The sequence below is a fragment of the Lonchura striata genome, chromosome 19 (assembly GCF_050655825.1).
Source record: "Lonchura striata isolate lonStrDom1 chromosome 19, ASM5065582v1, whole genome shotgun sequence".
Lineage (NCBI taxonomy): Eukaryota > Metazoa > Chordata > Aves > Passeriformes > Estrildidae > Lonchura > Lonchura striata.
This window is the reverse complement of record NC_140721.1, coordinates 8,093,472-8,117,914: the sequence shown is the minus strand read 5'-3', so window position 1 is coordinate 8,117,914 and position 24,443 is coordinate 8,093,472. Positions and strand designations below refer to the sequence as shown.

The 24,443-nt window shown below is 48.4% G+C and overlaps 1 protein-coding gene across 9 annotated transcripts; it reads right to left on the bottom strand.

Moving 5' to 3' along the window:
- Positions 1-3,583: 3,583 nt before the first annotated feature.
- LAT2 (linker for activation of T cells family member 2) lies at positions 3,584-22,679 on the bottom strand. 9 transcript variants are annotated; one of them, XM_085557575.1, is made up of 13 exons: positions 19,786-22,679; positions 14,813-14,910; positions 12,938-12,977; positions 11,458-11,501; positions 9,834-9,888; positions 9,157-9,200; positions 8,402-8,440; positions 7,817-7,847; positions 7,603-7,682; positions 7,084-7,149; positions 6,259-6,321; positions 5,335-5,434; positions 3,584-4,174 (listed from the first exon to the last, which is right to left on the bottom strand). In XM_085557575.1, the coding sequence occupies exons 2-12, from the start codon at positions 14,895-14,897 to the stop codon at positions 5,352-5,354; spliced, it is 630 nt and encodes a 209-aa protein (XP_085413701.1). In that variant the 5' UTR covers positions 14,898-14,910; positions 19,786-22,679; the 3' UTR covers positions 3,584-4,174; positions 5,335-5,351. The 9 variants fall into 9 exon arrangements, 8 of the variants coding, with proteins under 8 accessions (XP_085413701.1, XP_085413699.1, XP_085413703.1 ...); XM_085557573.1 differs by having other exon boundaries at positions 3,584-4,551; positions 5,367-5,434; XM_085557577.1 differs by having other exon boundaries at positions 5,367-5,434.
- Between the last annotated feature and the right edge of the window lie 1,764 nt (positions 22,680-24,443).

Below are 24,443 nucleotides of genomic sequence, written 5' to 3'. Positions count from 1 at the left end.
AGCCGTTCCTCACAGGGTTTGTGATCCCAGCCCCTCTCCAGTCCCGTTGACTCCTCTGGATGTGCTTGAGCCTCTCAACGTCCTTCCCAAATTGAGGGGCCAGAGCTGGACCCAGCACTCGAGGTGGGACCTCAGCAGTGCCAAGGTCAGGGGCAGAATGAGCTCCCTGCTCCTGCTGGCCACACCATTCCTGATCCAGGCCAAGATGCCATTGGCCTTTTGGCCACCAGGGCACACTGCTGGCTCATGTTCAGCCGGCTGTTGGCCAGTGCCCCCAGGTCCCTTTCTGCCTGGCACTGTCCAGCCACACTGTCCCCAGCCTAGAGTCTTGCAGGGGGTTATTGCGGCCAGAGTGCGAGACCTGGCATTTGGATTTATTAAATTTCATCTTACTGGACTCTGCCCATCCATCCAGCTGTTCCAGGTCTCTCTGCAGAGCTCTCCTACCTTACCTACTTGCTCAGCTTGGTGTCATCTGCAAATTTACTAATGAAAGACTCAATCCCCTCATCCATGTCATCAGTAAAAATATTGAACAGGACTGGCCTTAGCACAGAGCCCTGAGGGACACCAGTGGTGCCTGGCTGCCAGCTGGATGCAGCACCGCTCACCACCGCTCTCTGGGCCGGCCACCCAGCCAGTTCCTAACCCAACAAAGAGTGCTCCTGTCCCTGCTGTGGGCTGCAGCTTTTCCAGGGAATGCTGTGGGACACAGTGTCAAAGGCCTTGCAATTAAGCATGGTCTGGTTACAGCAGTTGCACAAAAGAGTGAAGAGGCACAAGCTGCTGGTGCTTGCACTCCACTCTGCCCATTTTGTTGATGATTTCCACCCCAAGTGTTTGGTTCCCCACTGCAGCAGTCTTGGTGCCAAATGGATGTTACCTGGCAGCACCACTTGGCTCCAGCCTGGGGACTGGTCCAGCACTGAGGCCGGGGCTGGGCACACCCCTCCATTCTCTGACAAGCCAAAGGGGTCACAAGTTTCAGCAGCAAGAGACGGTGGCATCATGACTTTCCCCTCAAGTCTTCCTGCAGCTCCTCTGGCAGAGCCTGCAGACATTTGTGATTCAATGTGCAGGAGAGCAAGGAAGTTGGCAGCTGAAGTGCAGGGAATGCAGCAAACAGCACTTGGAATAATGGATGTAATGCTCAAAGTACATTCTTCACTGGATACGTATTGAACTTGGGCTTTGGTTCCCACCCAAAGTTACTATCAACCCAAACTATTAAATACACAACTAATAGTTTAGTACGGTGGCTTGAGCTGCTGAGTTCTCTACAGACACAGCACCACAAGTTTTGTCCCCAAAAATTTAAATAAGGTTAAGTTTCCTTTGACTGCACATCACAGCCAGCCTACTCTGTCTTTGCTTTCTCATTAAATGTGTTCATTGGAATGGGGAAGGGAGAGGTGTTGCCATGGATGTTTCATAAACCAGAAAACACCATATTTGGATGACTCAAGGCCAGTCCTTAACCTTGTGGGAAGTGCCTGCCCACAGTGGTGGTGCCAGTGGACAGGTGAGGAACATGAAGGGTCATGGTTCCTGTTCCTGCCTGGTTTCAGAGGGTTTCTTCTCAGCTGTATTCAGTAGCTGCATTTCACAGCTCCAGTTTGGAGCAGACTCTCCTCTGGGCTAATCCTTTCCAGCTCTGCAGGGACATAATCACACTCACTTTTCCTAAGGTGAGGGCTAGTGTTGATCCCAGAGGCCACCAACACCTCCTGCTCTCCACAGGTGTTCGTTCACCCTCTGAGTTCAGAGCTTCTGTTTTCCAGCACTTGGCACAGACTCCCCAGCTCCATTTTCAGAGCTGCACCAGCCAGAACTACTTCTCTAAAGCACCTTAAATTGAAAACAGGAAGTGAATTTCTCACTTAACTGCCTACCTAAAGTGGGGAGAGGTGGACCCAGGGGAGATATAAGTCTCCTTGCATTAGGTTCAAACAACAGTGTCTAGCAATTCTGGCTGAGCACCAGAAACCCTTGCACACCTAAAGCCAGTCCCAAAAGGACAGCGTGTCAGTGAACACACACATCTGTACTTACTCATTGCAGAGAAAAGGAGTGAGGTTGTTCAGAGCAAGACTAATAACAAACATTATTGATGAGAGTTCCTGAAACAGTCCCTGGATACCTTCCAGTGTAATGAGATGACTGGCTGAGAAGTGCTCCAGAAGCTTTACAAAGGATTTACGCCTCACTACAGCTGACTGCTCTGGAGAGCTGCAAACAAGGATTTGCTCAGACCCCACTAAGAGAAGGGAAGATTCTCCACATCCAGTTCTGCCCTGCCTGCTCTGGCTCCACAACTTTCAAACTCAGTGGAGGAACCTTGTACCAAGAAAATCTAACTGGTGCAATCTGCCTCCCTGCTTAGTGAGGAGAACAATAAATCTTGTATTTTCATGTTTTGACCATGCACTGACCTAATGCCTAGAAGTTTCTGGAAGGTCTCCAGCTGGATCTGTTGCTGTGTGCCAAGGATCTGTCACTGTTGGTAATCTCCCATTCATGAATGGCTCATTTGGTTGGGAGATGAATCACCAGTGGGTAACATCACCAGACATCACCAACGAGCTCACCCTTGCAGTGAACAATCTAGACTGCATCACTTCATGGAAAGAGGAAGCTTCTTCAGGTGCTGAGGATGAATCCCAACAGCCTCATAGCCCTGTGAGGTCCAGACACAATTTCAGTGACAAAAGCACCCTTTGCCTGCCTGGGAGCCTGTGCAGAGCCAGCACAGTCACTGTCTGTGCTGCTGGCTCATGGGTACCCTGCTGCCATGCACTGCAGACTTTTTGCAGAGCATTTGACCATCAGGAAACCTAAGGGTGTGAGGAGAAGCTGGGCTGGGGTGAGCAGAAAACTAGGCTGTAACTCCTTGCCTGTGTGCATCCCTGAAGTGCACTAGATTTCCTCTGTTGTAAAAGTCCTGTGGAAACTTGTAGCATTTGTTGGAACCACTAGTAAATCTTCTCCTGAGGCAAACTCCAACCCACCCACCATTTCAGCTACACCAGTGGTGGGCACCTGTGGTCTCTCTTGGTGGTTCTGCTAAAATTAGAGCCAAGTCATTTGCAGCAGGAAGCACCTGACATCTCTTCTCCCACACCACAGCTCTCTAACCCTTAGCTCCCCTTCTCTGCTCACTCACCATGAGTGTGGGCTGTGCTCTTTCCTGAAACAGTTTTCTGATCTGATTTTGAGGAGGAAGGCTTTTAATGCATTTTTTCCCCATAAGATCCTGCACATCACTCCATGTCACCTCATGTCCTCCCATTTCTATGTCACCTGATCATGCAGACATCTATCATATCAAACCATAGCAAAACACCCCATTTTCTTTGGAAGCTTTTCAGTTTTAATAAGTGTTCCAGAAGTGTCAGATCTGTACATCAGGGCTCAGGAGATAGGGATTCTGTTTCTGGGAAGATGTTCCAACAGCCATTTGAGGGACTGGTACAGTTTCTGAGGCTGGTGGCTGCGGATCTGACTCTCACAGTTTCTGCTGTTCTTTGTATCATTTTAAAAACAGATACTGAAACATGAGGAAAACTGCCATAGACCAACACTGTGAATTACATGCCCATGGATAAGGCAGGCATTTAATCCTCTTTAGCTTTTGTCAACAGGTTGGAATCTCATTCAGCTCCAGACAACCACTGCTGTTATAAACACCACCTCTGCCTCGCCAGTTCCTCTCACGTAGGAAACTGCTTCTATAGGAGAGCACAGGAACTAAATCAGAATGTAATCCCTATGGTTTAATACCTTCGTGCATGAGTCACCCTGACAAATTAAGTAGCTGGCTGCATTACTGCTCAGCAAGTTAAGGATTCGTTTCATGCCTGACTGGAGAAAACATTGCCCAGACTGGCCATCTTCGAGTGGACATGCAGGAAAATGAGATTGGGATGAGGAGCCTGGGGCTTGCCCATGGTCACTGGGGGCAGAGTGCTCTCTCCAGTTGCTGGTTTGCAGTTGGACTTCTGTGGGCCTTCAAGCAGTGCAGTTCTTTCAGTAACACCCCTTCTATGTCACTGCAGGCACAGTTTGGAGAAGAGATTTCACTGAGGGATGGAAATCTCCTCTCTCCCTGTGTGCATGTTCACTGGGTGCACTCTTACAGCTCAGCAGAAGATTTCTTCAGTCTTTATGCAGAATACTTGAAATAAGAGGAGAAAAAACAGTGAGTCCATTGACTTTTCATCCCTGCTTTCAATTTAACTCTGCTGCCTGCTACATTTTCTTTCCAGAGACAAACAGTGACATACCCCAGTTGTGCTCCTGGAGGATAATCCCTGATCAGAGCAGGAGGCACAGGGGCACCAGGAGCCCATTTCTCAGTTCAGCCTCCCTTGGTGGAGAACTTCTGCTGGCATTTGTTGGTTGGACATTGAGATTTCAGAATATTACTCTGCTAGCAAAGGCTACAACAGAGGCATAATTATAACGGCAAAAAGATGCCTGGCAGCAAGATATGCTCAGGTTTCTCAGGCTGGGTTCTTCCACATCCAGCTACATCCAGCAGAAGCAAATGCCCTAGTGTGCAGAATAGGATGACTGTGCTTTGCATGGTGGGGATAAATCTTAAGTATTCTGCATGGCTTCAGAAAGATCCAGTTTTGGGAGTCTGCCCACTGCTGGTTCTTACACTCTGGGGATATAAAGCCCTATAAAACTAGAGCAGCTGGCACATGGCATAAGGACAATCCCAATGAGCCTCCATAGGTGCTCAAAAGGGTAAAAACCCAACCAGGAGAGCAATACTGGTCCCTAGTCCAGTGTGGAGCAGGGTGTCCAGCACTGACCAGCACATCATTCACTGTCCCTCAGTGTCATACAACCTTCCTGCAGCTCTCTGCAGTTTTTTTACTTTATCTACCTTGAGTAATTCTTTATCAGCAACATCAGGCTGGTGGTGATAATGGGGCAGGATGTGTGGTCTTAGCACAGCAGGCAGGGCTCAGCTGAGGGAATCCCTGCCCAGAGCAGGGGCTCTGGGTGTCCCTGTCCACAGCATGGAGCAGTGCTGGCTCCAGCTGCTCCAGAGCACTTTGGAGTTCTTGTGCCTGTTGGAGGAGGGCAGCGCTGGAGCTGGGACATGGACTTGGACAAATTTGTCTCCATGATCCGTGTTAGTCAGCTTGGCACCAGCCAGAGATGAGGCACTGCACAGGGTGGGCTCCTCACACTCCTCCATGCCCATGTGGGCTGCTGTGCTGGTGCTGCCAGCAAGGGCAGAGCTCCAGCTGAACTCCCTTTGGCATAAACCAAATCTTCCCACCCGAAATAAACACCATAAACCAAATCCTTCCACCCTACCTTAACACACCAACCATTTACTCTGTTTCTACCTTTGCTCTGACAGCAGGACCTGTGTTGATGTAGTCTGGCTCATCATCCAGGCTTTCTGTCACCGGGGCTGTGGGTGAGGGTGGGAAGCACTTATCAGTGAGAGGTGTAAAAACACGATGTAAAAACACACAGACCACTGACACACCGTGTGTCCTGCCAATCTTTAGCCTTTGCTGCTGACATGTTTTTGTGCCTGGGCTAAGAAAACTCAGATCAGTGTCAAGATCTCCTTGAAGAGGCTTCAAAATGATCACAGCAAATTTGAAAACACTCTGGGCAGCTCTTCAGAGCCAAAAAGCATTTTATCTAGAGAGTAGGCAAACAGGAATCACTTTTCTTAGACAACTTTCACACCAGAGACACAAAGCTCTTAAATATATGTGTACATTCCCCACTGTCCCCCAGGCCAGAACTCCCCTCATGCTTCACAGGAAGCCACATGTTAAATTCAAGTGTGGTTAAAAGGTCAGCTTGAGAAATAGGGCCCCTGACTACAGCAGGAGAGTCAAGGGCTGGCCCACGGGGTGTGTGCACACAGTTCTGTGGCACAGGGGATTACACAGCTGTGCTTGCTCTGGGGCAACCTCAAGTGTAAGAGGATATAAGACCTAAAGAGCAACATTTTTCTGTAGCATCCCATGGTCAGGGTTTAGGCACAGCCACCCAAAGGTGCCTTTTTGAGTACGACAGACACCACATCCCAACAGAGCAGCATTCAGTTACAGGAGTGTGCTACAATTTGCACATTGCCTTGGATATTTATCATGGACAATTGGGGAAGAAACATAACTCAAGACACGGGTGATGGCTGCATTGCCCTTGCATGGTTTATACTGGCCTAGTGCTCCAGGCCAGTAAGCCCCAAAGAGCAAATAACAGCTGAGGACGTACCTTGCCCTTGCTGGAGTTTCCATGTGAGTATTGTCATGCTGTTCTCATAGTCTGCAGCCTCATCTGTGACAAGGAAGAGTTTGGACAGGACGATACTGAGCAGCAAATGGACTAAAGAGGGGCCTTTGTGAACCCCCTCCCAGCACTGCCCCCGGCTGCGCCGTGCCCATGGCTGAGCTTCCAGCCAGCCCAGATCTGCTGATGCTGCCCCATCATCCCTCCAGCCCTGGCCACGTGCCTGGGTATCTGCAGGCACAGATGGGGATCAGACAGGTCCCTGCTGCTCCTGCCTCCTCTAATCACTCTGCACAAAGCCAAGCACGAGCAGGGTAGGCTCCAGCAGTGCAGAAAGTGTGTGTTAGATCACAGAAAGAAACAAAACTCACTTCCTATTTTGATTGCAACACCCCAGGACTGATGCTGGAAGCCCTGAAGAAACACTGTGGTCCAGTGTCATCCTCCAGAAACTTCCCGGCTTCAGCCTTCTTGTGCTGGATTTGGTGAGAAACCTGAGCTAGGGGCTAGAACCTAGAACCATCCTGGCCAAAACAACACTAAAAACCTAAATATGCAGACCTCAAAGCTCCTGAATTGCTGCAGAAACCACCAAGTCAAAAGCATCAGGGTGGAGGTATCACCAGGTGCATTTTCCTGCAGAAAGGGGAAATGTTCCAGGCCTGCTCTGTGCCTGCAGCAGCCCCTGTGTGCCACAGAGCTGGTAGGAAGAGCTGAGCTGTGAACAAGCAGGTTTCTCTTGGCTAAGCAGGTCACCTCCTTCTCTGCACTTTGTGTGACACACATGACCCGTGACAGCAGCACACTTACCTGGATCAGAACCCTGAGACACTCCAATGATGACATTTTCATAGGAATAGGAATCCTCGTCTTTCTCTGATGCAAAGAAGAAAGAGGAGTGACAAAGGACCTATGGAAATGTAAGTGACCTGGGAAGATCCCTCAGCACCTGCAGGAGGGGTCTGTTTCCCACAATTAAATATAGATTAGCTAAAAAATGGTTAGTCTTTGTGACAGCCTGTGGTGACCAAGGGATGGAGTTGGGTGGTCACTCCCACAGGAGCACAGTCACCAATGATTTTGGGCTGTGCTGTTTATGGGCAACAGATGGACTGATAGGGGCTTGGATATCCCTCAAATCCCACAGCTACACCCATATGCTACAGATATTAATGCTACCCATGCCACCCATGGTGCACATATTAATGAATGTGTCCCCTGGACCCACACTTCCTTCAGGCCATGCACAGTGATGCACAGACCTCAGCAAGAACAGTCTCACGAGCTCCCTGGAGCCACAGGACAGCCAGGCTGGATGAAGGAACCCACCTGGCTTGTCTGGAGATCTACCACAGGGTGGTCTGAAGAGCCTGGTGCAATTGTAGTAGTGATCCAGAGACATGGGCTCCCTGTGAGGAGAGCAGCACTGTCAGCTCCTCCTGCCCAGCACAGGCTTCCCAGGCTGAGCTGTGGGAGCACCAGGACAGCACTGGGACCAGTATGGCTCCACTGGACCGTGCTGGCAGCAGCACAGGGTACTTACACATAGGCAGTATCTTCTTGCAGGCAGTTCTCTGCAGGAACAAGGGTTTGCTGTCAGCACCCCACCAAGGCATCAACCTGAACAGCCATCCCTGGGCACAGCTGGACACCCCCAGCACAACCACAGCTGACATCCCCAGCAGCCACAAAGCCCTGGCACAGCCCCAGAGCCTGTCCACAGCTGAGCCAGGTGGCTGGAGCACAGGGAGGTAGCCCTGATCCATCCCAGGTCCTGGGAAAACCCCGGCTCACAGCTTCTCAGGGACACATCCTGCCAGCTGGCAGGAGATGGGGAATATGCTCCCTGGCTTGGGAAAGGAGAGCACAGCCCCACACACCAATAATCCTCTTAGGGCAAACACCAGCTCACACTGCCCGGGAGGGAGCATCCGTCCCCCTCCGCTCTGCCCATTAATCAGATCAGTGTGTGTCTTACAAAGCAATCTCTAAATTGACTGAGCCAGAGCTCTGCCAGCTGCAGTGCTGGCTGCCTGCGTGCTCCCTGCCAGCTCCCATCCCCTGGGACCTCCCATCCCCTGGGCAGCCTTCCTTCCCACACCCCGAGGCATAAGGCTGCAGCATTTACCTGCCAGGAAATTCTGGTACCTGGCCTCGTCCCTGCTCCCTGGGGACAAGAGAGGGGCACATTACACGTGAACTCAAGCTGAGTGATGGGAGCAGTTTGACAATGGAGGGAGGCACCAAGTATTTCAGCACCAGCAGCTCTACCCCTGCTCAGCTCTGAGGTCAGGCTGCAGGGATGGACACTGCAGGGTGCAGGAGTTGGGACAGCCAGGGGTGATATTTTAAACAATCTGTGCCAGGACTGGTCAGCCACAGCAGGATGAGCACTGGGTTTTAAACTCAGACCCAGGACAGACACAAATTAAGATGGATGAGGACCTGCTGGAGCAAGTCCAGAGGAGAGCACAAAGATGCTCCAAGGGCTGAGCCCCTCTGCTCTGGAGACAGATGGGAAAGCTGGGGTTGTTCAGCCTGAAAAAGAGAAAGCTCTGGGGAGACCTTAGAGCCCCTTCTAAAGGGGAGAGGGACTTTGGACAAGGGCTGGGAGTGGCAGGACAAGAGGGTGTGGCTTCCCACTGACAGAGGACTCGGTTAGGTGGGATACTGGGGAGAGGTTTTTCCCCTGTGAGGGTGGGGAGGCCCTGGCTCAGGCTGCCCAGAGCAGCTGTGGCTGCCCCATCCCTGCAAGTGTCCAGTGCCAGGTTGGATGGGGCTTGGAGCAGCCTGGGATAGTGGAAGGTGTCCTGCCCATGGAAGGGGATTGGAAGGAGATGTGGTTGGTTCATTGTATCTGTGCCTCTCCCAGAAGCTGCTCACCATATCCAGTGTGATGGGAAGCACTGAGCTCCTCGTTGGCTTTACTGAAAGAGAGAAAAGAGACCTAAAATCCATGGTCTGAGCAAACCCTACCAACAGTTACACACCATCAGGAGGACCATGCATGAAACCTCCCTGTGAGGTTATCAAGTACACACATGGAGGAGGGGGAGATTAAGAATTTGGAGTAAAGTCCCAAAATGGGAATAACTATGCTTGAATATTGCAGCAGAGTTACAATGGCTGTGTAGTTACTGGGGATTTTGGTGGTGGGGAGAAGGGGATTTATCACACCAAACTGCTTATAAGTGAGTAATGGCCATTTCCTTCCCATGATGTGTCTGTTATGTACAGCCACAGCTCACTCTCCTGGGTTTGATTTAATCAGTTGCCAGAAGAATGCAATCATACTGAACAAAAACCAGAAAAAGTCTGAATATACTATTGACCATCAACAAGTGAAGCAACCCAATCAAGTTGAAGATGTCTCTGCTCCTCACCAGGTTGGACTAGATGACCTTGAAAGGTCCCTTGCAACTCAAACTATTCTTTGATTTTAAATACAGCCCAAGCCATATCTATAGGGCCCAGAATGCAATCCCAAATGTTCATGTATATTAGATGAACTTCATCCAACCCTGGCTCTATAACTAGATTTTATTTGGGTTTTTTCCTACCTTGCTATCGATAACTTTTCAGGTTCCTTACTTTTTTCCAGCCTTCGGGTTGCAGCTGGCAACAACAACAAAATTATCATGTTAATTATTATGGCAGCAGCAGATATGTTAAAGAGCACAGAACATCCACCAGACAGGAATCCCTGGCAAGCATTTTCCTAATGTGTCGGAATCTGTGCTATTGGTGATTCCGAGGTTGTAGAAAGTCTCTGTCTTTCTGCCCCACTGCCAAAGCAGAAGCCATAATTGGCCTGTGCTGGTTCCAAGGCTGTTTATTCTGTTTATCTCTCACATGTTCTGCTGCCCTGCCCAGCTCTGTCCTGCAGGGCAGCGTGTGGGGCTCTGCCCTCAGTGGGATGTTACAAACATTAAATACCAGAAACTCCCTGGGCTGCATTTACAATAACGTGCCAATATCTGTCACCTACGTTGGACAGTGTGTCCCCAGCCTGAACCAACAGAAAAATGCCAACACCACAGTGAAACATGGAGGGCATGGAGAAGAAGAGGAAAAAGTTCAAGACACACCCAATTTCCTCCATCTTGTCCCCTTTGGACCCATAATCTAGAATACTAAAATTTTACTTTTGCACCCATGCCACACTTAATTATTACTTATATCAAACACTCAGAGCTTATAATTCATCCTGTAAGATTGAAAACTCTTTTTCCATGGGCAGAGATCACAGCCAGTGTCTCTGGGGGCTCTGTCCAGGGGGGTTCCTGACCCCTGCCAGGGTCCCAGACCTGCCAGGGCAGCCAGAGGGAAGCCCTGGATTCTCACACTAATGCATCCTAAAATAGCTTCCAGATTGTTCCTTGAATGTTCAAAAATGGTCGAAACAAGAAACAACTAGAGAAAAAGGTGGTGTCTGTGCAGACCACAGAGCTTGCAAACACTCGCTGGAGGAAGCTACAGTCCCAGCCGCTGCCTTGTCACCTACTGTCCCCCAAACCCACTTGATTCGGGGGTCATTCCCCTCCCTCCACACTGCAAGGGGCAGTGGAGAGCTTTGGTCAGGCTGAGATGAAAGATTTGCAGAGGGGTCAAGGGGCTTGGAGCCAGCAGAGTCCTTGGGCAGGGCGGAGCCATCTGCAGATGGACACAGCTCACATGGACCTGGCAGAGCCATCTGCAGATGGACACAGCACACAGGGACACAGCAGAGCCATCTGCAGATGGACACACCTCACATGGACCTGGCAGAGCCATCTGCAGATGGACACACCACACAATGGACCTGCAGCTGCTCCTTGTGGCATAAAACCCAAAAGTTCAGTGCTGAACCCGAGCTGCTGCAGGAAGCAGTGAGGGGGATGAGGGATGAGTCACTCCTGTCACCCACACCTTCATTCTCACAGGGTCCAAGAGCCCCAGCAGCTGAGGTGCCACTTCTCAGCGGCATCGCTTTAGTGAATCATTTTCAATGCAAAGAGCATTTTGTTTTTTACTGGAGCTCAGAATTCACACACCTAGAAGCATCTAAGGTGGCTTGGGCAATCCAGGTCTCACCATTTCATGGCCTGGCTTCAAGGTGAGCCTTTGAACATTACTTTCCCCCTGTTCTGTGCATGCAGGGCCCTCACACCACGAGGCAGGAACCAATGCAGTGCTCATACTCACTGGTATGGGATCGAATCACCTCAAATCTCTGCTGGCTTTCGAGCCTGGAAAAAACAGCAGGACAACCTCAGCTGAATTTTGGGGTTTATGACAAGGAAAACAGATACAAGAGACCTGACTGGTGAGTGGAGGGCAGGGAGCACCATGCTGGGCTCTGTGAGATGCCAAGCTGCACTGCTCAGCATGTCATGCATGCAGGGCCTGGATGACCTGGGAGCACCTTTCTGGACAATTCTTTGATCCTTTAAAGACAGGATATGGTTTAGGACCACTGGTAGAGCAGCCAACATATGCAAGGGAAGGATCCAGGGATGAGGAAAACATCGTTTAGGATAATTCTCATTCTGATGCTTCAGCCACCAAAGCCCAGAAGAACCTTTTTACCCATTAGAAAATGGATGGTGATGCATTAAATGTCTTCAAACCCAACTGCTTCACCTCCACTGCTGCCTCTGCCCCTCCCATCATCCCTTAATATAAACACGACTAAAAGAATGCTGTCAGTGATAACCTATGCCCAGTGACCTCTTTACTTTTTAGTTATTAAGAGGGCTACTTTTCAGAGCACAAGAGAATTCAACACATTTTCCACTGTGTTTCTACACAGGTACTTATTAATTCCAATTTGGGAACCCTTTCCCCCTTTTTCATTGGGGTTGCCCCATACACAGCTGGGATTCACGGCCCAAGGCTGCCAAAAATCCCAAACACAGAGTCAAACCACTTTGTTTGCAAGACACCCAAACCATACCTCCAGAAAGAGCAGACAACACCACAAACCTGAGCCCAAACCACCTAATCCTGGAATAAATGTCAAGAAGTTGGGACAATTCAGCAAGAGTCCCTGAGGGATGAAGCCTGTGGGACAGAACCTTCAGTGGCTGCTCCCTCAGTCTACAATGGATCACTCCAGAGCCTTTCCCCACACAAACAAAACCCCAACCCCTTGGAGGCCACTGCAGAGCCACATTGCATCTCCTGCAACAAAGCTTACAATCCAGCTTTGCTTTTTTTAACATCATTTACTGTGGTTTGTCTGTTGCTGAAGGAAATAAGGGGCAGTGCATGTGTGTACACTGCATTTCCTTCATTTCTTGTGCTTAGGTCAGTGCTTGCTCTGCTATGTGGTCCAACCAGCACCAGCCAAGGGCAGGGGCTTCTTCATGAAGTAAATAATCTTTCCATCTCATTTCAGGGCACAACAGAACAGGGTAAGAACTTGCCCTTCTCTCCCAGACCTTTTCCAACTAGTTAATGATTCAACAACATCACAGTCAGCTTCAGTTTCATTTTGGATTATTCTCTGTAAAGGCATTGCGGCTTCAGCAGCACCTTGGGCTGGGGCACGCTGCCTTGCATCCCATCCTGGCATTATTTTATTTTATTTTATATAAACCCAGATTTCAGCTTTGGTCTGGCTCTGGGGCTCACCCTGGGTGAGTTGTTTTGGGGAGAAACACGTTTGGGAAAAGCAACTTACTGGCTCCTCCGCTCATTCAGCTGTGTCTCCCGTTTGGTAGCTGGAAGACAAGGAAGAAAAAGCTCTTAGAAAGGATTATTTTGGAGTTAGAGGTCAGAAAGGCCAGTAAAATACATTCCCAAAACTTCTTCAGCACGTCAGGACAGAGAAAACAGTGAGCAGCAGTTGCAGTAGGGTTTTGATTAAATTTTTTGAAACTGTTTAAATTGTGGTTTTTGTTTAACCTCCACAAAGCACAGCAGCCAGTCCTGCCCCCAAACCCCGAACTGCAGCCTCCCCCCCATTAAAACCCACCCAATGCTCGGGGAGGGGCTCAAACCCCACTGGGTGCTCTCCCTACTCTTTATATGAATTTATCCTCCAGACTCCCCTTCCTTGCCTGCCCTTCTGTCCCGAATCTGCAGGATTTGTCTAACTGGAGCTAGTGCTCCCAGGTGGAGCCCCAAAACCACCCAACAACACGACCACATAGAGGGACCTCAGTGCTACACCTGCCCCAGGGAAGGGGGGCTGCACTTTTAGGTGCTTCTTCTCTCTTGGCTCTCTGGCAGAGCCTCTTCCATTCTCATGCTGTGGGATCATCCCTGTGGGAGCCTGTGAGCCAGCTGGGGAGAAAATAACAGCAGTGCCCTGGAGAGATCACTGCAGGCTCTGGGCACTCCTCACAGCCCAGGGTGAGGAAGGAGCCTTCCCCCATGGTGCCCTGCAGCACTGTGCTAATTTATCCTGGTTTTGTCCTCCCCATTGGCCTTCCCTACCCTTTTTCCCTTCTGTGTTCACATTCTAGAGAGTTCTCCCTTCCCTGTGTTCCCACTGGTTTGTGTAACCCTGCCCATCCACCCTGCCATTCCCTGGTGGTCCCTTCCCTGTATTTATAACCTGGATCCTCCCTTGTCTGTGTCTTTGGCCAGTGGACCCCTTCAGTGTTGAACCCTAATTTTATTTGTTAATAAATAATAAACTCTTGTTGGAACTCCATAAAACTAATAAACTAAAGCTAATAAACTCTTGGTGGAACTCCATGCCTGGACCCTCCCATATCTTCACTGTTGAGTTGCTTCATCTGTCTGTGTGTGTGTGTCTGTCTGTCTGTGTGGGTCTGTCTGTGTCTGTCTGTCTGTGTGTGCTGTGCTCTCGTGGCTCCCACCCGTTGGTGCTGCACGATGCTCTCGGTGAAGGTTGTGCCCACCACCACGGAGCACAACCATCCCCAGAAGGTTTCCTGGCTTTTTTCCTTCTTCTTTTTTTTTTTCCCCTTTAAAATGAAGGCAAGGCAGAGCTGAACACATGTGACAACACTGACCTAGTTTGTCCTGGTACACAGCTGAGCAGAACCAAACCCACACAGTGCAGGGGACATTCCAAGAGGGAAGGCCAGCCAGTGTGGTGGCCAGCTGTTGCTCTGATTTTTGAAAGTGTTAAGTTTTCTTTTGTAGTTCTTTTGAAAGTTTTAAGGTTCTCATAAAACTTCTGTAGACTTCTGATAATGTTTACAGATTTCTACCAGCGTTCTTACGCACTGTTCACGCAAATAATGATTGTTTTGCGTTCTTTGTAGGAGGAGAGAATTGATAGACTGTTGGTTTGACCAGTGTGGTTGGAGAGGTGGCAATTTCACCCTCCAATCCACTGTCACTTTTGGAATTCTATATATTGTGAGATCAGAAATAAAACTGGGTCTTTTTCTCTCTTGAGCTCCCCAAGTTCTGTGTGCTCATTTCATGTCCGATAGCATCAGGCAGCACTTACCCGAGAGCTGGCGCCCTCCAATCCACTGTCACTTTTGGAATTCTGTATATGGCGAGGTCAGAAATAAAACTGGGTCTTTTTCTCTCCTGAGCTCCCCAAGTTCTGTGTACGACGGGCAGCACTTACCCGAGAGCTGGCACCTGACGCAGAGGCTGACGGCCGCCCCGAGCAGCATCAGCGCCGCGGCCGCCCACAGCTCCAGCTGCACCATGGCCAAATCCAGCCTGCAACACACGGCCAGGGCACCCTGTCAGCTCTGGGGGGTTGAGGCCATCCCTCACAGAGATTTAACCCCAAAATCCAGGGGCTGTTTGCACTCCCACCCCAGGGAGGCTGCTGAGGATGCAGAAGGGACTCTGGGCTCATAGCACAGGGCAGCAGAGGCGATGCCTGTCCTGCACTGCTCTGAATTCCTCATTCCCAGTGCCCAAACCCACCCCGCTGCCATCAAACGCTGTCAGCAGACAGTCATTTTTTAATATCTAGAAGAGAGGGCAAAAGGGAGGCACAAGGCAATATTGAAACAGTCAAGACCTTTGCACAACGTGTTCTGGCTCTTTCCTGCAGCTCACAGTGACTCCCAGTGTGAAATTCCCCACGTGTTTTTCTGAGCTGGCTCAGCCACTGGCTCTTCCCCTCCTTTCCATGACAGGCTTTTTCACAAACACCAGCTAACATTTTTTAACAATCAGCATGATTTGGCTTCAACTTCTTCCTTTAAAATATAAAACATCCTACAAATATCACAGAAAGCAGCCTGCTGGCACTGAGATGGATCATTTAGCCCATTCGTATTCCCCTGGTTCAGATTTGCTTTAGTTACAGATTATTTTAATTTGTTTTTCTTTTCAATCAACTTTCTTTTTTCCCTTGAGATGGAGAAACTTCAACATGCCAAAGGCTAGTACATCATCACTCTGGCTGGCAGGAAACTTTCCTGCTGCCTACCTCCAACCTCTCTTATTACAATTTTAGCCAGTATTAAATTGGTGAATGGAGGAGGAAAGATATATTACAGCAATTAATAATTAAAATAATTCAAAATAACAAAACAAATGCCAGTAGCAGACAATAGAAAGCATCAGCTTGATTCTGCCCTGCTCAGCACCTTCTGCCTCTGCTTGATTAAAGTGGAATAAACAACATTTCTCTGCCCAAACTCTGCAGAAGTTTGGAAGTTGCTCTGACAGCCCGAAAACCCAAAGCCTGCCATGGCAGCTGAGCCTGTGGGGGCTGAGCACCTTCCTCCTGTCCCTGCCAGGCACTTGGAGCAGCAGCTGAGCGTGCTGGTGGGAGCTTTGTGCTCCAGTCTCCATTGAAGTCTCAGCCCAGTGCCACGGTTCTGGTTTATCAGGGCGTGGTGAAAATAATCATGGTGTAAATCAGCATGGGGCAGGGAAAGGAGAGGAAGGCGAATCCCTCATTTCCACTCAGATAGACCTTGAGCAAAGGCAGGAGCAATGGTTTGGTGTCAGCATCTTCTCAGTGGCTCCCAAACACCCCATGGCTGTCCAGAAGGGACCTCACCCTTTGCTGGAGAACAAACTGGGCTTATTCCTCTTGTGCTCCAGGTTCCCTGGGCTCTCTGGACCTGGCAGCTACCAGAACTCACTCTGCCATGGCTTTGCCTTTTACAGGCAGCCAGAGGCCTCTCTTTCCCTGCACAGTTTTTTGCAGCACTTTCTGAGGAAGATGAGATGTGTTATTCTAAATTTAATTGCCCAGACATCCATGCATCCACCCTAGAGGTAGGTGCAAGACCAGAACCCAAAAGAGCCTAGTCAAAACCATGTGGTTTTTCTCATCATTTTTCCTTTGCTCAGCATCCCCCATGGAAATCATGAGCTGTAGATCATGTCTAAAGCATCTCCAAGAGGCAGCTGAGGGAAGTTGGTCTAATGCTGGTGACTAAAATACAAAGAGCTGCAATGCTGCTGCTTGGTGGGTTTCCTGGCTTTTTTGGCTTTTTTCCTTTTTTTTTTTTTTTTTTTTTTTTTTTTTCTTTAAAATGAAGGTAGGGCAGAGCTGAAGACACCTGACATCACTGACCTAGTTTGTCCTATTGCATGGCAGGCCTCCTTCTCCTTTCCAGAGCCAGTTTTATTTTGGTCACGGGCAGTGAGGCAGCAAAACCTGTCTGCTCCTGAGCCCCCACTCACCAGGGACACAAAAAGTGGCAATTTGAGGGCTGATGAACAGGACATGGTGTGTCCCACCCCATCACATCTTTATGCCCCAAGAAAGCCCCCAAATCACACTGAATATCATTTGTGCTCCCCAAATACCCAAGCCCGTGGAAAATCCTTTATTTTGGTACAAGCCCTGCTCTGGTAAGGAGCTGACAGAAGGAGGTGATGAACAGATTTATGACAAGCAGAAGGCTGGAAGCACTTACTCACGGCTAGCAGGATATAAATAAAATATTTGGAAGGCTGAATGTGCTTCCCTGTGCTCTGCCTTGGGGAGTTGGAGAGCAGAACAGACAGACTCTGCACACGAGGACGTGTGCAGTTCATGGATGGCCAGCCTGCTGCAAGATGCTAAACCCAAACTCGGGGAGAAAACAGGTTCCCATCCAGTTCAGGAGTGTCACTTGGATGGTGTCACAATGCCCTGTTCTGTTCATGCACCTCTCTCTTCTCCTTTTGCCTGTTTTTCCATTTTTTTGTGCTGAGGAAGCTGGTGGGAGCAGGGCACACCCCGAGCACCTGACCCCACCAATCCCTCAGGAACAGCTGCTCCAGACAAGCAGTTCCTGGGAGAGCACCACGCTGGAGTCTGGATACAGCTGTGGTCTGGTCTTCCCAAACAGGGGCTGCTCCTTCTCTGGCCTCAGATATTTTTAGCAATCAAGGAGACAGCCTTTTTCTTACTAAAAAAAAAAAAAAAAAATTTGGAAAAATTAATGAACTAGCGAAAGTTTATCTACTCTGTGCCAGGTCTTGTCCTAATTTAAGGATTCACTCCAGTAACAAGGCTCAATATGAAGATCCAAAGGAAGAAGAGGTGGTTTTATCCAGGAAGACTAAAAGGTCTTCTGCTTTTAATTCCCCTGAAATGGAGAGTAAGAGGACATGTACACTCACTGTCCATCTGCCCAAGAGCAGAACAACAAAGTGAGAAAAACTTTGGAATTGAAATAAGACAATTCTGGCTTATAAAATGAGTGGATATAAGCCAGATATGCACAGGCTAGAAATAAAATTCCTAATGGATGGAAAGTTTGGAAGAACTTCCCAAAAGCAGCAAAAAACGCACAAAGCTCACTAAAAAAACCTGCAAGAGCACTTAAAGTGAACTTTAACTTTTGCTGAGATACCAGGAGAGTAAGGAATGTGTTGGTGTGGCCTCAGCAATACCTGGTTTTCCATGAGATAATTTCTGATGAAGACGTTTCAGCCCTTTGCAGATGTGAAGCCCACCCCCAGTTCACATTGCAAGATAAAGACTAAAATAAAGTATTTATATTATGTACTTTATGTATTTATATTATGTATTCTATCAATCAAAAAATGCCCAAAAGGCAAATATAAACCAGTCACTTTCTCTCCCCTGCAGTAAGTTTTGTGGTCTGCACCAGTTTGCAGTAAATTAATTCTAATTCAGGCTGGTAGGATGAGTCACTGCTATGAAATATGAAGTGGAGAGTGTATTTAAAGACTCACCATATGAAATTCGGCACACTGACTTGTTGAACAGATGCAATATTCAGCTTGAGTCAATGTCTCTAACATGTCTAAGAAAAGCAGCTCCACTTTCTGCTTGCCCGTGTGGCACAGATTGCCACAGAAAGTCCCATCAATTCAGAAATTAAAGTCTCAGACCAAGGAAGCTCCTGTGGCTGGAATGACTTCAATGACCAGCACTGAGCCTTCAGAAAAGCTCCTTTCCAGAAGTCTGCACATCTCATTTCCTACCAGATTTATGCCAGTGTCAGGCTTCTTAGGAAGGCTGCTGCCATAGAGTAAAAATCTGGGGTTTTTACAGCCATTCAGGCAGATCAGGCTTTCATGCCAATAGAAATATTTCATGGATGCATTTCAGTAGAACATATGATAAAAGGGGACAGTTAGAATTGATACACCAACTTCCACATAGATTATAACTTTGGAAATGCTTTAAAAAAACCTTGGGTGGAAAATACAGTGCAAAACCCCAATCACACCAGGCATGGCGGCACAAGAAGGTAACTCACAGACATATCTTGTATTTCCAACTGTTCCAGGCAGCACTGAAGCCTCCCAGCATCATTCACCTCCACTGGGAGCCCCCATGTTAGCAATACAGGAAACCCCTGTGTAACTACGGACTCCAGAACCACGAAAATGAGCCAATCTCATGCAAGATTATCCCCAAATTATCCTCTTCTGCTAAATTATCTGACTCGTGGCCCGTCTTACACCGAACATTATTCACACAAGAGAAAACTGATGCAAAACCAAATCTCCTTCTATCTAGAATCAGCTATTTCAAGCACTTACATGCAGTGAAAGAAATACATTCATATCCATGATGCCAGTCAGCTCTGAAATCAATGGAAAACCCAGGAAGTGTTGTTTGAATCGGTTATTTTTAAGGACTGGGCTTTGGAGGGGGAGCAGCGTGGGCTGCAGCAGTCCCAGAAGCCACAGGCAGGAGCCAGAAGAAGGACCATGCAGGGATGAGGGAAGCTCAGCACAGACTTGAATCTTCCAGAATATTTTAGAAGATGTGAATGCAGAAATAATGTAATTAAACCCACGCTTCCACCAGCAGATGGATGAGGAGATGTAAAGTACAGTACTGTAAAACAGGCAACCCAGGTTGTGTGGGATGGGCTCATCTCGGGTCCAGAGGGGTCTAAATGCTGCTGGGAAGAGAGAGGTGGAAATTCCTACCTTGGAGCTGGTGATGGCCAGGAGCAGCAGTGAGGAGGGAGCATCCACCATGTTGCTCTTCAGAGAGGCTTGACAGGGATGACCTTGAACCTCTTTAAAGGCTCTCCAAGGTCTGACATGGGATCTCTGAGCCCAGTGGGACCCCCCACTTGTCCCCACAGGAGCTCCAAACACCTCCGGGCGCTTTCCTCTGCCCATCCCTCCCTCCCTCGCCCACCTTACCCACAGGCTCAGCTGCTGTCCCTGAAGTGTCCCAGCTGCTCCAACACCTCCAGCTGCCGGGGCTGGTTCCTCCAGGGCTCGTTGCAGTTGCTGGTTTCCTGCCCCTGTGAATCACCAACCCCAACATCCGCTGCCCGGCCCGGCGGCCGCTCGCGGCTCCGCGCCGCCGCCTGCACGACCCCACTGGGGTCACTTTGTCTCCTGTGGGGAGAGGAAGAGCCTTGGAGAGCGTGGGACCACACACAGCACCGAGGCCACTTCCCTTGAGGGTCAGGAGCTGTTGGTGCCCCACAAAAGCTCCTTTTAGCAAAGAGCCTGCACAGGAATAACGCTGCGCTGCTGCCGGGAAAATCTCAAAGCAGGCACAGCAAACTGCAATCCCTCTCTGGGTTTTTATGGAAAAGATGGAAACAAAGGCAGCAAAGGTCTGAGGAGGTCTGAGGCCAGCCCCAGGACAGCCTGAGGTCACTACTGCTAATGGCCAAAGCTGGAGCTCCTGTCCAGTGCTGTAAGAATAAAAGCAGTTCTTATGCTTCAGCATAATTGGCACAATTTCACTGCACTCCTAAATAAAGTAATTCCTCACATTTTTCCCTGCTTGAATGGAATAAGGAGGGATCATGAATTCCCTATTGGGAATTTCTGTATTGGCTTAAAGCCCTGTCACAGTCCATGAAAGAGGAATCCTGCTCCAGCACGAGGGAAGTCTGCACACACACAACAGTGCAAGAGCCACGGGACACACGAGTCACAGCCATAAACAAAACGTTTCACGCTGCTTCACTACGGTTCTACAAAGCCTCTCTTCATGTAAATTGTTCAGTAAAGGGAAATTTTGTTATATTTAAATTAGGGCAGCCACCTACACCCAGCTCTCTGTGCAAGAAGGTGACTCTTCATCATAAAAATGATTTAGGAGCTAACTGGTTACGATTTTTGCAACTCTGGGATGAAATCTAGCTATCAGGCTTTCAGAGGAAATATTACTTCAATATTATAATTATCCACTGTATGTGCAAATAGACTTTCTCTCTTCCAATTCTAATCTGAGATGCAAAAATAATGCACCTTCCAGAGCCATTCCCAAACAAAATCCAGGTGCTGAAGCCTATATTGAAATCAGTATAATCTGAACCAAAGATAAAAAGAGGCAGACTCACCTTTTAATTGCTCACATGGTTTCTGGGTGGTCTCTGTGTAAAGGGCATTACAAAATGTGAAATGTTTTTTTCACTGCCAAAGGAGTTGTTACAAAATTGGCATTTCTAGCAGAGGTCTTAGTGATTATAGTTTATTAATAGCTTTCTAGCAGGGCTTTCATACATAAGCTGACAACAGAAGTTTTGCAAAAGAGTTCTTTATAGCAGAACTAATACTCAAAATACGCTGGAGACATTTAAAGTTCATCTTTTATACCCAAAATGAATTTCATCAGGAACAGCCACTGCTAAAATGGTGCCACGTATTTGTTTACAGGTTCTCTGGTGGGTCTCAACGTCAAGGGACTCAGTGCTGTGGTGTGGACATTGCCCTGGCTGCCTTGGGCTGCACCTTTGTCACCAGATTGTCCCCTGAGGGACCACTCAGCCTCTGCAGGGCAGGCAGAAGCTGCTCCAGTGCCCAAAGAGCAGCGCAGCAGTCACCCCAGCGTGATGTGCCAGCTCGTGGGCACAGGGATGCCCTCCAAAGGCATCAGTCTCTTGGAGAGCCAACCACCCTGCCTGGGGCAAGTACTGCAGCAGCACACGCCTCTGCGTGGATCCTATCTCCCTTCTTCACATCTCTCCTAAGAAGAGCTGCATGTAAAGGTTTAGGATGAGTCCTCAGTCACTTCCCAGCACAGCCACAGGTTCTGCTCTTCCTGAGGCCAGACCAACTCTCCTCCAACACACACAAAATGACCCCTCAGGTCAGACCTAGCTTGGGAAACCAGGCTCTATCCTCCTGAGACCCCTCTGCCTCACTGAGATCTGCTGCTAGAAGCAATTTCTGATTTCTGACAAAAGGAGCAGCATGTTTTTTATCAACTGCAGGAAGTCACAGAAACACCACATTGTAATTTCACCGTTCGTGTTCTTTTCAAAGCTCATCCATTTCAACTTGGGACTGTTTTCCCCCTATAACACAGTTCCTACTCCTTCAGGAAGGTTTACCAATTAACCTAATCCACTTTTTCACCTTTTCATACAAAGCTGACAGGCTGCAGAGAGATCTCTTGGGTCCAGAAAACTCACTAGGACCGATCTTCTACCAGGCTCAGCTTACCTGGGCCCCGGGAAGCCAAATGCCCTGGGGGCTGATTTACATTCACACAAAGGTGGGGGCTGCTCAACGACCAGCTGACTTTGCTTGAATCAGGTGTTGTGACTAACACTGATCAAAAATCAGTAGTGAAACAAGGGCTGGAAAACAGGGTATCATCTAAACAGCTTCTTCTGCACAAAACACACCAAATGCTGGAAGAGAAAGCTCCACCACGTTTTCCAAGCTCCAACAGGCTCCAAGCTCACCAGCTCTGCAAGTCAAGCATTGCTGCGCATCAGCATCAAGCTCCTCTTGCTTTGAGACAGAATGAGCATGTGTTTCATCCCAACCACTAAGTGGGATTACAATGCATTCCATTTGTTCAGAAACATTTTCACAGCAGCTCTAACACAAGCCACATCTTGGAGGAAATTTTCTGATGTGCTGAAGTAGTGCTGAATAGTTTTGTATTCACCTTAGAAACTTTTCTCTGTGCTGGAGTGGAATGAGATTTTCCCCAGGCAAAGGGGAAGTGCTGCCTCCTCCCCTGCCCCAGCTGCACGTTGGCTCTCTCTGAGCTGAAACTGAAAGTTCCTGCTGAAGGAAAATAAATGCTGCTACCACCCCGTGGAAAGCCATCTCACAGCCAGGATGCCTGGGTGCTTCACAAAACTTTGGCCAAGTAGACTTTGCAAAGACTAATCCCAAACATCCCTCTGGTACAAAGCTTCCCGTTCTTATCCTGCTGAGTTCATCCTTGTGGACACAATAATCCTTAAATTTGAAGACAAAAACCTAGAAGGTTTGAATGCTTTTATTTTAATTTTTATACAGCAATACAAATTATACAGATTTGTTACAGTACAGATTTTGCAGGGGTTTATAGAGGTACTTTGTGAGTTTTTGGTTTATTTAAAAGAAAGAGGCAGATCTCGGGAGCACGGTGACATGAACAAAACAATCTTGTGGTAGGAAAGAAATCCTGACCACAGGGAACACTAACCTGGCTGAAACCTACTGGGCAGAAAGGTGGTGGTAGCATTCCCAGCAATAACATCCCAAAAACATCAACCCTGGGATACTCTAGAGCTTTACACAGGAATTGGTGAGCACACAGGTAAGAGGGTTGTTTTTGTAACAGTGCTGAAAGTCCTCGAAGCCCTTGGATGTACTTTGCTGCAGAGGGGACAGAAATGAGGGAAGCTGATGTCACATTGAACCCGCTGCTGAGCAGGTGGTGTCACAGAACAGAGAGGCTGCCACGATGGGAAAGGAAACCAGAAAATGCTTTAGTCACTCAAACAGGTACAGTGAGATGAGGAACATGATTTCAAATCCAATGCTGACACCACGTGCCCACCGAGACACCACCAGAACCTAATGGCTCATGCCTTGTGTCCACCTCAGGTTCCTGTGAGCACACACAGGAGAACAGCAGAGCTCCCTGCAGGCCCTAATGCACAGGAGAGGGGCTGAACATGTCATGTCATCAAGGTATTGCTATTACTAATGTGCACCAGGCTTGGGGTCAAGTGTCTGGCACTGAAGGATTAAAGCCTGTCAGCAAGCAGGGTCAAAAACATGATTACACCATCCTAAATGCTTCTATTCAGTTTGGTTTAGTACTGCTACAGCAAGTGCTATCACAAACAACAGAATAAGTTACAGATTATATAAATAAAATGTATGCACCAAATAAAAGATGTCTCTCTGCCACTTTTAATATACTTTGTTTCTGCAGTAGCTAAGTGGCATTTAAGAGAAGGGAGTCAACTACCAGATGAAAAAATTCCACTCTCAGCTTGAAATCAAATTCTTTTCCAGTCACAGAAACTCCCCTTTCTAAAAATTTAAGACAAGCAACACCAACTAAATTGCATCCCGAGAATCCATCCCGGGGAAGCCCTTGAGAAGTACAAAGGTAACTGTATATTCTACACTGGAATAGACAAGCAGCCCCTTTCCTTCAGAGCCTTTGCACTCCACTGGTAGTGAAACACAGAAACCATCAGAATGTAAAACATCAACTTAACACAGATTTCAAGATGCTCAATGTTAACAGCTCCTCTCCTTTGCTCGTTGTGAGTGCAAGTAACCACGAGACAGCTTCTGTGCACAGAGAGGGGATGGGGCTGGCACAGAAAAGCTGTGACTACGCCTTGGAGCCAACCTGACACACAGAGCTGGTGTCCAAAACACACCCAGGGGAACAGGGGGTTTCCAGCAAAGCCACTCCGAGCAGATCTGTCCGAAGCAGGCAGCACAAGGGCTGCTCTGCGAGCTGCAACACGCCAGCACTCTGGTTGAAGAGGTTGCACGTATATTCCAAATTTTGCTGGATTTAGTATTAATTTTTTCCTACAAATAGGAAGGGTTGCAATATTACAGGATTTATCCTAGAATTCTCACAGTTT